The sequence below is a fragment of the Choloepus didactylus genome, chromosome 20 (genome assembly GCF_015220235.1).
Source record: "Choloepus didactylus isolate mChoDid1 chromosome 20, mChoDid1.pri, whole genome shotgun sequence".
Taxonomy (NCBI): Eukaryota; Metazoa; Chordata; class Mammalia; order Pilosa; family Megalonychidae; genus Choloepus; species Choloepus didactylus.
The window spans coordinates 19,976,178-19,989,190 of record NC_051326.1 but is presented as its reverse complement, the minus strand read 5'-3'; the positions used below and the strand labels follow the sequence as shown (position 1 = coordinate 19,989,190).

The 13,013-nt window shown below is 35.8% G+C and overlaps 1 protein-coding gene across 1 annotated transcript in view; it reads left to right on the top strand.

Moving 5' to 3' along the window:
- Positions 1-13,013, top strand: part of ADAM2 (ADAM metallopeptidase domain 2) — a 149,942-nt gene that overhangs the window by 102,983 nt on the left and 33,946 nt on the right. Inside the window, exon 15 of the mRNA XM_037812774.1 lies at positions 10,719-10,824. Coding sequence (XP_037668702.1) covers positions 10,719-10,824 — 106 coding nt within the window. The remainder of the gene's footprint in view (positions 1-10,718; positions 10,825-13,013) is intronic.

Here is a 13,013-nt window from a genome sequence, read left to right as displayed (position 1 = left end):
CCGAGCGGATCCCCCCACCCCAGCCGTGCTCCTCCAGTAGCTCAGCCAAGGGAATGCTGTGCTATGTCACCAGTGCACGCCGTCCCACAAGGGAAGCCCTGGGCCGCCAGGCCATGCAGCGGCGCACTCCCAGCCCGAAGCAAAAATGGCCAAGCGGGACGTCTCAGCCCCCTCCTCCTCGCACCGTTCCTCCTTCCCAGCTCTGGGAGAACTGGCGGGGCTTTGGGCTGTGGGCACAGCCCCCGGCAGGAGTTTATCCAGCCCTCTGGGGGCTAGCTGCTAGCCACGGGGTTTCTTTCTGCTTCCGGCTCTCCCCTCCGTTCCCCCGAACCCAAGGGTATCTGCTGCAGGCTGTCTTCTCTGCCAGACAGCAAGAGGCCAGCCCAGCCCCCTCTTGCTGTGTTTTTCTGCGTGGTTCCCACAATTGCTACTGGAGCCGCTCCTTTTTTTTTTTTGTTTAAACAGCCAGCTGGTCTCCATATGCTGAACCCTGGCTTCTGCAGCCTGCCGCGTGGCTGCGGGTCTTCCAGCCAGCTTACTCACTCGTTTCAGAATGCCGACTCCCGGTTTCACCAAGTATACGGCCCCTCTGGAGCTAGGAGCCCTCATCCAGTTGGTGCATCACTGTAACTGGTATTCTAGGTCACTTTCTGGTTTTTAGCTAGTGTTTTTCACGGAGGCGCTTTTTTCTCTCTGTCTCAGCTAGCCGCCATCTTAGTTCCTATCCCCGCGGTATGACTTTTAAGATTGCCATTTTATGTGAAATTGTTTCTCCTCCAGGAGAAAGCTTCCTTTCCTTTGTTCCTTCTCTAGAAATCCTAATCTGTTTGTTTTTGTGCAGAATTTTCCCGCCACTGCCTATGATCTCTCCCTTGCTCAATGCCCCCTTTTCATTAAACTTTTTAGTTCTGGGACCTGTCCTGCATTACAGCAGTTCAGTTTCCCCAACCCCTTTTTATTTTTCCTTGAGGTTTTTCTGCCTCCAGTTACTTCCCCATTAGAGTATCTGATCCCAAGGAGCCAGATGGGGTCAGTGTTCAAAAACAGTTCATTTTTTTGTTTAGGTGATCAGGCAATCAGAGACTGGGTTGTGTGTGTGCACCTCTTGTGAACAGTTCTCTCATGGTCTCTTTTAGTTACATGGTGCTCTTTCGTATGCTAACACTCACCAGCCAATTGTGTTCTACCTTGAGTCTCTGCAGACTTGGGTTCCTGTACCTGGATATGTGTGAGATCCTAACTACTGCTGTGAATTGCTCTGTGGTGTGAATCTGTGGCAGTAGATTCCTGATCCGTGGTACCTCTGTGTAACTCTTAACTTGAGTGGGACTGAGTGTGGGTGAGGGGTCCGGACTGGGAATTCTGGTCATAGACTTTTTTGGGAGGGTGTTTTTTCTTTTTCTTCAATTCAGCATTGATGGAGTCCTTCTCCAGCCTCTATCATCCTCCAAATTTCCAAGTAAGTGGGATTTGTCCTTTTATTAGTTGTTTCTAAAGGGAGACTTTTCCAGGGGATGTCCTATGTTGCCATATTGATGACATCACTCCAAGAAAACCAGCTTTATGCATCTTTGATTTTCTTTATTGCTTTTCTGTTCCCAATTTAATTAATAACAACTCTTATTTTTCTTCTCTTTCTGCAAACTTTTTTCTCTTCTTTTTGTAGTGTCATATAGTGGAAATTTGGGTCATTGATATGAGAATTGTTTTCTTTTCCAAAAGGAGCACTTAGTGTTATCAGTTTCCCTCTAAGCAGTTGTTTACTTACATTCCAAAAAAATTTTGATATAGTTTATTTACATTTTTATTAAATTACAAATGTTTGGTAATGCCCAATGTTGTACCTTCTTTGGCCTATGGGTTATTTAAAACTTCATTGTTTAATTTCCAAATCTTTTAGAATTCTTTCATACATCTTTCTATGATTAATATCTAATTTAATTTATGTTCTGAAAATATTTTTTTCATGATTTATTTTCTCTTTTCTGCTTATATCAATAATTGAACGTGACATGTCAAAGACTGCAACTAATTGTGGATTTATCTATTTCTGCTTTCAGTTTTGTTTCGAGTATTTGAAACACTGCTGTTAAGTGTATACGCACTTAGGAATACTATATTACTTAAATAAATGACTATTAATAACATTAGATAATGTTTCTGGAAATATTCCATATGATGGCATCTATTTTAGTAAAATTATGAGAAGTCTAGCTGCCTATTTGGCAAGATACTTTAGTAAGAGAATATACTTAGTATGATATCAATCATTAAAATTTTTGAATCAATGATACTCAATTTAGCAACTTTATTAATATGTAATACCAAAAACCTCACTCAAGTAAAGAGGAGAGTTCAGTAGTCTTAGTATAGTCACAAAGTTGTATAACCATCTCAATAATCCAATCTTAGAATACTTTATCAATACAAAACAAACTGCTTGCCCATTGATTGCTGTTCCTCATTCCCACCCTCTTCAGCCCAAGGCAATCTCTAATCCACTTTCTGTCTCAATGTATTTGGCTGTTGCAGACATTTGATATAATTGAAATCATCCAATATGCTGTCTTTTGAGATTCACTTTTTTCACGTATCATAATGTTTTTGAGGTTAATCCATGCTGTTAGTACTTCATTCTTTGTGTTACCAAATAAAATTCCATTGTATCAACATACCACATTTTGTTTGTCCCATTCATCAGTTGATAGCATTTTGGTTGTTTCCACTGTTTGGAAATTTTGAATAAGGCTACTATGATTTGTATACAGATTTTTTGTATGGGCATGTTTTCAATTCCTTCGTTAATTACCTAGCAATGGAATTGCTGGATCATGTGGTACCTCTATATTTAATATTTTTAGAAAGTGCCAAATGTTTTCCAAAATCATTGCACTATCTTGCATTCCAAACAGCAAGGAATGATGGTACTGATTTCTCTATATCCTCACCAGCACTTGTTATTGTCTGTCTTTTCATTATTATTACTGTAGCAATCCTATTAGTTTGGAAGTGGTATTTTATTGTGATTTAAACATACCGAGGTTGAGCATCTTTTCATGAGCTTATTAACCATCTCTGTGTCTTACTCAGACAAATGTCTAGTCAAACACTTTATTTTTATTTGGGTTATTTTTATTTTATTATTGAGTTGTAGCACTTTTTTATATATCCTAGGTTCACGTTTATTATTGGATAAATGCTTTGCAAATATTTTCTGCTGTTTTGTGGATCATCTAATCACTTTTGTCCTTTGAAGGACAAAAGTTTTACATTTGATGAAGTACAATTTATCTTTTTTTTTCTTTTATTGCTTGTGATCTTGGTTATAATCCAAGAAAGTATTGCCTAATCCAAGGTCATTAAAACATGTTCCTTTGTTTTCTTCTAGTTGTCTTATAGCTCTTACTCTTATGTTGAGGTCCATGATTCATTTTGAGTTCATTTTTGTTATAGTGTGTGAGGGATATCAACTTCATTCTTTTCATGTGGATATCAAGTTGTCCATGCATCATTTGTTGGAAAGATGGTTATTTAATTTACTAGATATCTTTGATGAAAATCACTTAACCATAAATGGAGTGGTTATTTCTGGACTCTGAATTTTTATTCTATTTATGAATGTCTATCTGTATGCCAGTACAGTGCTCTCTTGATTATTATAGCTGTGTAGTATTTCATAAGTCAGGAAGGAGTGTGAGTTGTCCAATTATTTTCTTCTTTTTAAGATTGTTTGGTGATTCTGAGTTCTTGAATTTCCATGTGAATCTTAGTATCAGCTTTTCATTTTCTGCAACAAAAGCTGTTGAAATATTGCTAGGGATAGTGTAGAATCTGTGTATCAATTTGAAGAGTATTGCTACCTTAACTATGTTAGGACTAAATCTGTGAACATGGGATGTTTTTCCAATTATTTTGATCTTCTTTAATTTAATTTCAACTAAGTGTTTTATTGTTTTTAATTTTCAGTGAATTAATTTTGCACTTCTAAAATATTCATAGATATTTTTATGCTTTGCAAATGAAATTTTTCTTACTTTCATTTTAGATCATTCATTGCTAGTGTATAGAAATCAATTGATTTTGTATATTGATCTCTTCTACAACTATGCTGAAATCACTTTTTAGTTCTAATAGGTTTTTTTAGTGGATTCTTATGCTTTCTATTTATGAGAAACTATCATATGAAAATAGATTTAATTTACTTCTTAAATCCAGTATGGAAGCCTATTCTTTTATTAGCTAGTAGAATATATGTGGCAAGAACAGACATCCTGACTAGTTCTTTACCTTAAGGGAAGAACATGTAATCTTTAACCATTAAATATGATGTAACCTGTTTGTTTGTTTTTCCTAGACTTCTGTTATCAGGTTAAGAAGTTCCCTTCTATTCCTAGTTTATTGAGTTTTTTTTTTTCTTCTTTAAATCAGTAAAGAATGCCAGATTTTCAAATCCTGTTTCTGTCTCTATTGAGATATTGAGATGATTGTGTGGGTTTTTTTTCCTTGTCTTTTACTAATATGGTAAATTACTCTAATTTATGTTTGTATGTTAAACCAGTCTTGCATTCCTGGAACAGCTGTCACTTAGTCATGGTGTATAATCCTTTTATTTGTTGCTCGATCTGGTTTACTAGTATTTTCTTGAGGATTTTCATATCTATGCTCATCAGAGATATTGGATTCCAGTTTTGTTCTCTTCTAATGCTTTTGGCTTATTTAAGCATCACTCCTCATTGAATGAGTCAGGAGGTTTCCCCAATTTTAAGAGACAGTCAGTGAAGGATTTTTTTTTTAAATTCTGCTCTGAACTTTTTGTAGAATTTACCAGTGAATCTATCTATATCTGGACTTTCTGCTGTGGGAAGTGTTTTGGGCAGCAATTCAATCTCATTATCTGTTATCAGTAAAATTTAGATTCTCTGTTTCTTCCAATAGTTTATTTCTTTTTAGGAATGTTTCCATTTCATCTAGTTTATCTAATTTGATGTCATACAAGTGTTAATAGGTTTCCCTAAAAATATTTTTTACTTATGTAAGGTCAGTAGTGCTGTCCCCCCATTCATTCAAGATTTTAGTAATTTGAGTCTTCTCTATTTTTTTCTTGATTAACGTATCTAAGGTTTTGTCATTTTGTTGGTCTTTTGAAAAAACCAACTATTGATTTCATTGATTTTCTCTTCTCTATTCTCTATGCTATTATTCTCTGCTCTAATCTCTATTATTTCCTTCCTTCTGCTTAGTTTATATTTAACTTGCTGGGTTTTTGTTTTTTTGTTTTTTTTTCTTCAGTATCTTAAGGTGAGAGTTTAGGTTATCGTTTTGTAGTCTATTTTTCTGATATTAACTCCAGCTCTCTTTTGGTTACTCTTGAATGGTATATCTTTGCCTACCCTTTTACTTTCAACCTATTTGTGTTTCTAAATCAAAATTTTGTTCATTGCAGACATCATTTAGTTGGATCATATAGTTTTAAAATCCATTTCTCCCAATCTCTCCATTTTTATTGAAGTTTTAATCTGTATAAGTAATGTCATTACTAATAAGGTAGCATTTACTTCTGTCATTTTGCTATATATTTTCCAGATAGCTTATCTGTTTGTCCCACCATTCTTCAATCATGTGTTCCTTTGTGTTTAGTAGATTTTTTTTGTTCAATATTTTAATTTCATTGTGCTTTCTTTACATAATTGCAGTTTGTTTCTTAACTTAAAAGTCTTATTTCAATTCATACTAACAATTTTTAAAGCAAACAGAAACATTGCTTCTATATACCTCGACTCCTCACTTTTCTTCTATTTTTGCCATTAAATTACGTCTTTATGTAAGCCCATGAACACAATTTTATAGCAATTGTTTTATGCAGTTGTCTTTTTTTCCAATTTTTAAATTGAGATATATTCACATACCATACAGTCATCCAAAGTGTACAATCAGTTGTTCACAATATCATCATATAGTTGTGCATTTGTCACCACAATGTTTGAACATTTTCATTACTCCAAAAAAAATTAAAATAAGAGGTTGCAGGAGTGACTCTTAAGCACAATTATAAGTAGGTTTAGCCTCTCCTTTGCAGTATCTAGCTTCATATGTGCAAGCCCCAAGATTGAGGGTTCAGCCTCCTAAATTGGTAGTCCCCAATGCTTGTGAGATTATCAGTAATTCCCCAGGTGGGGAGGTTTATTTCCACATTTTACCCCAGTCAAGGGGGCTTTGCGAATACATTTTTTTTCTCTGCCCCAATTAACTCTAGGATGTATTGGGGCTTCATCTAACTGCGCAAACAGATCTCATCCCTACTCAAAGTTCCATGTAATTATGGTGTTTGAACAAATTGACCATGCAAGTTAAATTGTACAGTGTGCTACAGAAAATACAGATTTCACAATAAATAAACATCTCTTCCTTTGGTCTCACACAGAAGGTGAAGTTTTAAAACACCATCAGTATTGTCCTTTACTCTTTAGTCTGATTTACCTTAGTCCTAACCAAGTCCATTTCATTTATATCTTTAATGAAATTCTGATCTCTTTTTCAGTCTTTTTAACATGTGCCTTATGGGGTAATGCTGACATTCATAGCTGCCAGACTTTGGCTCTGAGTCTCAGGTGTCACACATATACCCAAAGTTACAGGGACCAACCAGGTAATATACAAAGAGCTCAGCATCTCAGAATTTAGAAATAACCATTACAACTCAGGAATAGATGCCACTGCTGTAAGATCTTACAATCTAGGAACCTTTACCATAAAGCCTTCTGATGACCTGTGATCTCAGATTCAATTCTCAAAGTTTGTACATTATAGTTATTCTGTATTAGTGAGACATTATATTGTTTGTCTTTTCATTTCTGGTTTATTTTGCTCAATGTACTGTACTCAAGGTCCATTCACCTATTTGCATACCTCACAACTTCATTCCTTCTTGTAGCTGCTCAATATGCCATTGTATGTATACACCACAGTTTACCATTCCATTCATCAGTTAGTGTACCCGTAGGCCACCTCCTCGTCAATACTTCCACCATAAACAACAGTATGCAAATGTTCATTCATGTCCCTGATCACAGTTCTTCCAAGTATATACCCAGTAATGGGGTTGCAGGACCATATGGCAGCCCCATACTTAGCTTCCTCTGGAAGTACTACACTGCTCTCCAGATGGGCTACACCATTCTACTTCCCCACCAAGAGTGGATAGTTACATCCCTCTCTCTACATTTTCTCCAGAACTTGTATCCCTCTCTTTATTTTTAAAACAGTTTTATTCTCACACCATATATTCCCTAAGTAAACAATCAATGTTTCCCAGTATAATCATATAATTATGCATTCACCACCACAATTGATATGAGGACATTTCCTTTTTCTGCCAAGAAAGAGAACAAAAAAAGGAAAAGAAAAAAAAAAGATGAATAAAAAAATAAAAAATTAAAATACAATAAACAGTTGAAGCAACACCACCACCAAGAATCCCAACCCCCTCCCTTATATCCCCCTCTTATACATTTTGCCTTTTTTAAAATTAATGGAGGCATATTACAATGTTACCGTTAACTATAGACTCTAGTTGCATTGATTGTATTTTTCCCCAATACCGTCCCATTTTCAACACCTTGCAAAATTGACACTCATTTGTTCTCCCTCATGTACACTTAAATGTACATTCTACATTTGTACATTTAAGTATGATCAATGACCACTCTAGGTTTCACTAAGTTACACAGTCTCAGTCTTTATCTTCTGTCTTTGCTTTTGATGTCATACATGCCCCTAACCTTCCTCTTTCAACCATACTCACAGTCACATTTGTTCAGTGCACTTACAATGTAATATTGCACTACCATCACATTGTATTGTGCTATCCATTTATGGATCTATACAATCAATTCTATTGAACATTCTATACTCCTTCATCATCAAATGCCCTGTCTCTGCCCTATTTCTATCTCCTGATAACCTGTGTACTCTTTTAGTTACCCTTACTGCTAATCTTCATTTTTACACATTTCCCCAAACTCTCTCTCCTGTCTTTCCCTATCTGTCTATAGCACTCCCTTTAGTATTTCTTGTAGAGGCAGTTTTCTGTTCACGAACTCTCTCAGTGTCTGTTTATTTGTAAATATTTAAAACTCTCCCTCATTTTTGAAGGACAGTTTTGCTGGATATAGGATTCTTGGTTGGCAGTTTCTCTCTTTCAGTGTCTTGAAAAATACTGAAAACCACTGTCTTCTCACTTCCATGGTTTCTGCTGAGAGATCTGCAATTAGTCTTATTGAGCTACCATTGTATGTGATGGATCGCTTTTCTCTTACTGCATGCAGAATTCTCTCTGTCTTTGACATTTGACAGTCTGATTAGTACATGTCTTGGAGTAGATCTACTTGGATCAGTTGTGTTTGGGGTATGCTGCGCTTCTTGGACCTGTAATTTTATGTCTCTCATAAGAGTTGGGAAATTTTCATTGGTTATTTCCTCTATTATTATTTCTGCCCTTTTTCCCTTCTCTTCTCCTTCTGGGACACCTATATAATGTGTATGTTCATGCACTTCATGTTGTCATTCAGTTCCCAGTGCCTGTGGGCCTAAGACTGGTTCTGCTTTCCATTCTTTTCCCTATCTGTTCTTTTGTGTGCAGGATTTCAGATGTCCTGTCCTCTAGTTAATTAATCCTTTCTTCTGCTTCTTCAAGTCTGGTGTTGTATGTCTCCATTGTGTTTTTCATCTCTTCTATTGTGCGTTTCATTCCCATAAGGTCTAACATTTGTTTTTTCAAATTTTCAAATTCTTCCTTATGTTTGCCTGATGTCTTATTTATATCCTTCATGTCTTTTGCCATATCTTCCTCAACTGATTGATTTTATTTTTGAATTGATTTAGCATGTTTTTTTGAACATCTTTAATTAGTTGTTTCAACTCCTGAATCTCAGTTGAGGTATTAGTTTGTTCCTCTGACTGGGCCATATTTTTGTGTTTTCTGGTGTGACTTGTAATCTTTTGCTGTCTAGGCATCTGATTTTCTTGATTACTTTATTCTGGAGGTCATTTGCTCTCCTTTGCCTATGGTTTTCTTATTGGTTGTCTTTGATCGCTATCTATTCTTTGTTTCTCTCATTGGCCAGTTGTCAGATTGGCTCTACCCTCCAGTCTCCTCTCTCCCCCCCAGAAAAATCAGGTGCCCACAGTGGCCTGCCACAGGGATGGGAGGTAGGCACTTAGCACCCCAGCAGATTCACTGTGTATGGTAAAATAAATCTGCTGGCTTCCAGTGGTGCTCTGTTTTTTTGCCAGCCAACAAGACCTGGGTTTGTTTTAGAGCCCTGCTTTAACAGTTGGGGCGTCCATATTTCTCAGCCAAAACAGGGATGGTTTTCTGTGCAGAGCATGTAGACCAGTGCCTGTGGGCCTAAGAAAGGTTCTGTAGTGTATTTTTAAAGTGCTTTAATTTCCTTGCACCTTGTGGACTGTCCATCAGATGGAGCTGTTCAGTAACTTAACCGCCCTCAGAAGCTACATTGCCTGTGAGCGCAGATTGTGTCTACACAGGCGAGCGGAAACTGTGGTATTCCTGTGCCCTCACTTTGCCAGCCAAAATTTGGCTCTATGTGGGGCTCCACTTGTGGCATAGGACCCCCTCAGCTGAACCAGCACTCAAGCTGTCCCCCAGGCAAGGAAATGACCGCCTGCTGCTGCTTCCCTCAAAGATGGGGGAAGGTCTTTCAGACTGAGGGCTGGTTACCCAGTCTCTGTCCACATTTTCTCAGTCTCTTTGTCTGACCCTGACCTGGGCCTTGAAATGACCTCCCCTGTTCCCTGGGTCTTCAAAGGGGGTATGTGTCACTGCTGTGAGAGGTTTTGCAGTCTGTGTCCCTGGTGGGAGGGGTCCTGTCTGCTGATTCTGTGCCTTTCCCACACTGAGACCAAGTGAGAGGGAGGGGAGCAGACCGGCTGGTCTGGAATGGACGATTCCTACCTGGTATTTCTTCTCTTTCTTCAGTTGGCATTTGCAGGGTCCTCCTCAAACAATTTCCGAATTTTCCTTTTTGTTGTTGAATCTCTGGAGAGAAGTTTTCAGTCACTGTTTACGTTGCCATGTTGATGACATCACTCCTATGCAGTTTTCTTTTTAAAACAGAAAAGTCCAAAAAATAATATCTATTTACCTATGGAGTTGCCTTTACTAACACTCTTTTTTAAACGTGGATTTGGAACACTGTCCATGTTCTTTCATTTCAGCCTGAAGGATGCACTTCAGTGTACTAAAGATGTTGAGTATAAGAAATTACCATGAATGATTCCAACATTTTTAATGTGAGGAAATTATGATGAAAATATAAGATATTAGGTCAGGGGTTTGACTTGGAAAGACATTCTTTCAAAAACTGATTGTTGACAAAAAAACATTGTTTGTTTTTAAAAAGACTCTGTCATGTACTTGTAGATATTTATTTATAGAGATGGAAATTTAGAAGACAAAATGTATGCAGAGTTTAATTCTAGAATATGCTTTTGCATGTTAGACAAGGGTACTTTCAACTTTTAAAAATATTACACTTAAATGGTGATTTTGTGTGATTTAATCTGTTTCTTATTTTCAATTTTATATTATGATTTCATGTTTTGAAATACATTTAAACTATTTCAGAAGTTTAAAATGTGCTCATTAATTACTTTAAATGAATATAAAGTTTATAAGACTAACTACACTTCCCTTTCAGGTACAAGTTTTGGTACTCAAGCCTGTTTTGCTGGACTTAATTCTAGGACTGATCAGTCTGGAAACTGTGGTTCAGGTCCTTCGGGATACACACGCTGTGAACCTACGTATGTTTTCGAAAATTTATTTGACAATCTCTATTTATTGCCTTCAATTTGAAAATATCACCAATTAAGTTTCTATGTAATAATATCCCTGCTATGAAGTAAGTTCCTGTTTAATCGAATTATAAATGACATAGAGAATGTCTGTACTTCTCTTTCTCCTATGTCCTAACTATCATTTGTACTTTCCTACAACGTGCTCATTTTACATATAGGTACACTAATTACTCACCAATTGGAAGGACTGTTCATTTTTATTTTGCACGGTACCATTTTAATTTTACAGAGGATGATTATCCTTGTAGTCATGACATAAAACTGCCACCAACATCACCAGGTTAGGGCCAGTATAGAATTCAGATATGATAATGAAAAGCATTTAAAATGAAGACTATGAGTATTAATAATAATGATGATGATGGTTATTATTCTATAAGTATTATAACTGGAATGCTACCACTCTTTTTTGTAATATTTTGTTTTCATATTATTTGAAATATAACTGTGAAAGTAAAAGTAAAAATTCTACACAGTCATGTCGTTTGCATAAATAATACAAGGAATCCCCAAATTCCCTTTGCCAAGATTTACCAGTTGTTTAAATTTTGCCCCATTTGCTTTACTATTCTATTTTTCTATCTCTTTTCTTTTTCTCCCTCTATCTCTCCCTGCATATTTTTCCTGAACCATTTGAGTATGAAGTAGGAGACTGTGCCGCTTACTTCTAAATAAATCAGCATGTCTTTCTTGAAAATGAAGATATTTCCTGACAAAACTGTATTGTAGTAACCAAACATGGTTCATATGAAAACATTGTTGGTTCTTTCAATGAAATATTTAAAGCCATCTTTCTTTGTTCAGGAACAAATCCAGGGATATGAATTTGCATTTAGTAATAATGTATTTTTTTGACTTCTTTAATCTGGAACATTTCCTTTGTTTGCATTTATGTTTCTTGTTCTAGATATATTTTTTTAAATAATACAGGCTTGTTATGTCCCTCAATTTGGCTTTGTTTGATATTTTCTCATGATTAGATTCAGGTTACGATTTTCCATGCTGACCACTGAAATGATGTATACACAAGTGCAATTTTTTTTAAAGACACATGTTATTTTCTCTCAATATTGGATATTTTAGGTTAAAGAATTGGTAAAGGTAATTTTATTCTGGTCTCTTAGCTGTAAAGTTTTTATTTTTACCTTGTGATCAGTTCTTAATTCTGGGGAGTTACATTGAGACCATAGATATTTTGCTCCTCCTCAAACTTTAACCTGCAAGTTTTAAAATCCATTGATGCTTTTCTAACACTATTATTGACACTACCTTTATTAACTAGCAGTGGCATAGAAATAAGTGTTTCCTTTGATATATTACTTTTTTTACTTACCTATGTTTTATTTATATCAATACAAATTCAATAATTGTTGCTGATATAATATGTCCAATGGAAATAAAATATGTTGCTGTCATTATTTATTTTAATCGTCCCAAGTTTGGCAAGTGGAAGCCACTTCAAGACAGCTACTGCCCTTTTCAAAATTCCATATGACTTTTTTTTCAGTTTTTTATCATAATTTTTTATTGTAGAATATAACATATACACCTAAAAGTGGTAACTTTCCAAGTGCAATTTATCAAGTATTTAGAGAGCAAATTTCAAATAATATTACAGGTTACAATTTCACACTTTCAGTTATTTCCTTATTATGAAATATAACATATATACAAAAAGGTAATACTTTTCAAAGTATGATTTAACTAGTAGATATACAGGAAATTACCAAAGTTGTTAGGAATTGTAGTACCATAGTTTCAGTTATTTCCTTATTGTGAAATCTAACATACACACAAAAAGGTATAGCTTTCAAATTACAATTTAACAAGTAGCTATAGAACAAATTTCAAAGGATGCTATGGGTTACACTTCCACCATTTCAGTTCTTTCCTTCTAATTATTCCAATACCTGAGCAACTAAAAAAAACAAAATAATATAAAAATTCAGTATTTATAATTCTTTGTTAAATTCCATCTTGTCTGTTGGTACCCCTTCCTCTAGTTTAATCACTTTCCTGATCTTCAGGGATGTCTATGCAGTGACCACCCTAACCTGTTCATGTTGAAAAGGGGTGTCAACTTTATTAGCAAAGGGGGGACACATCTAGTTGATGCTCTTGAAGAGGTTATTGCT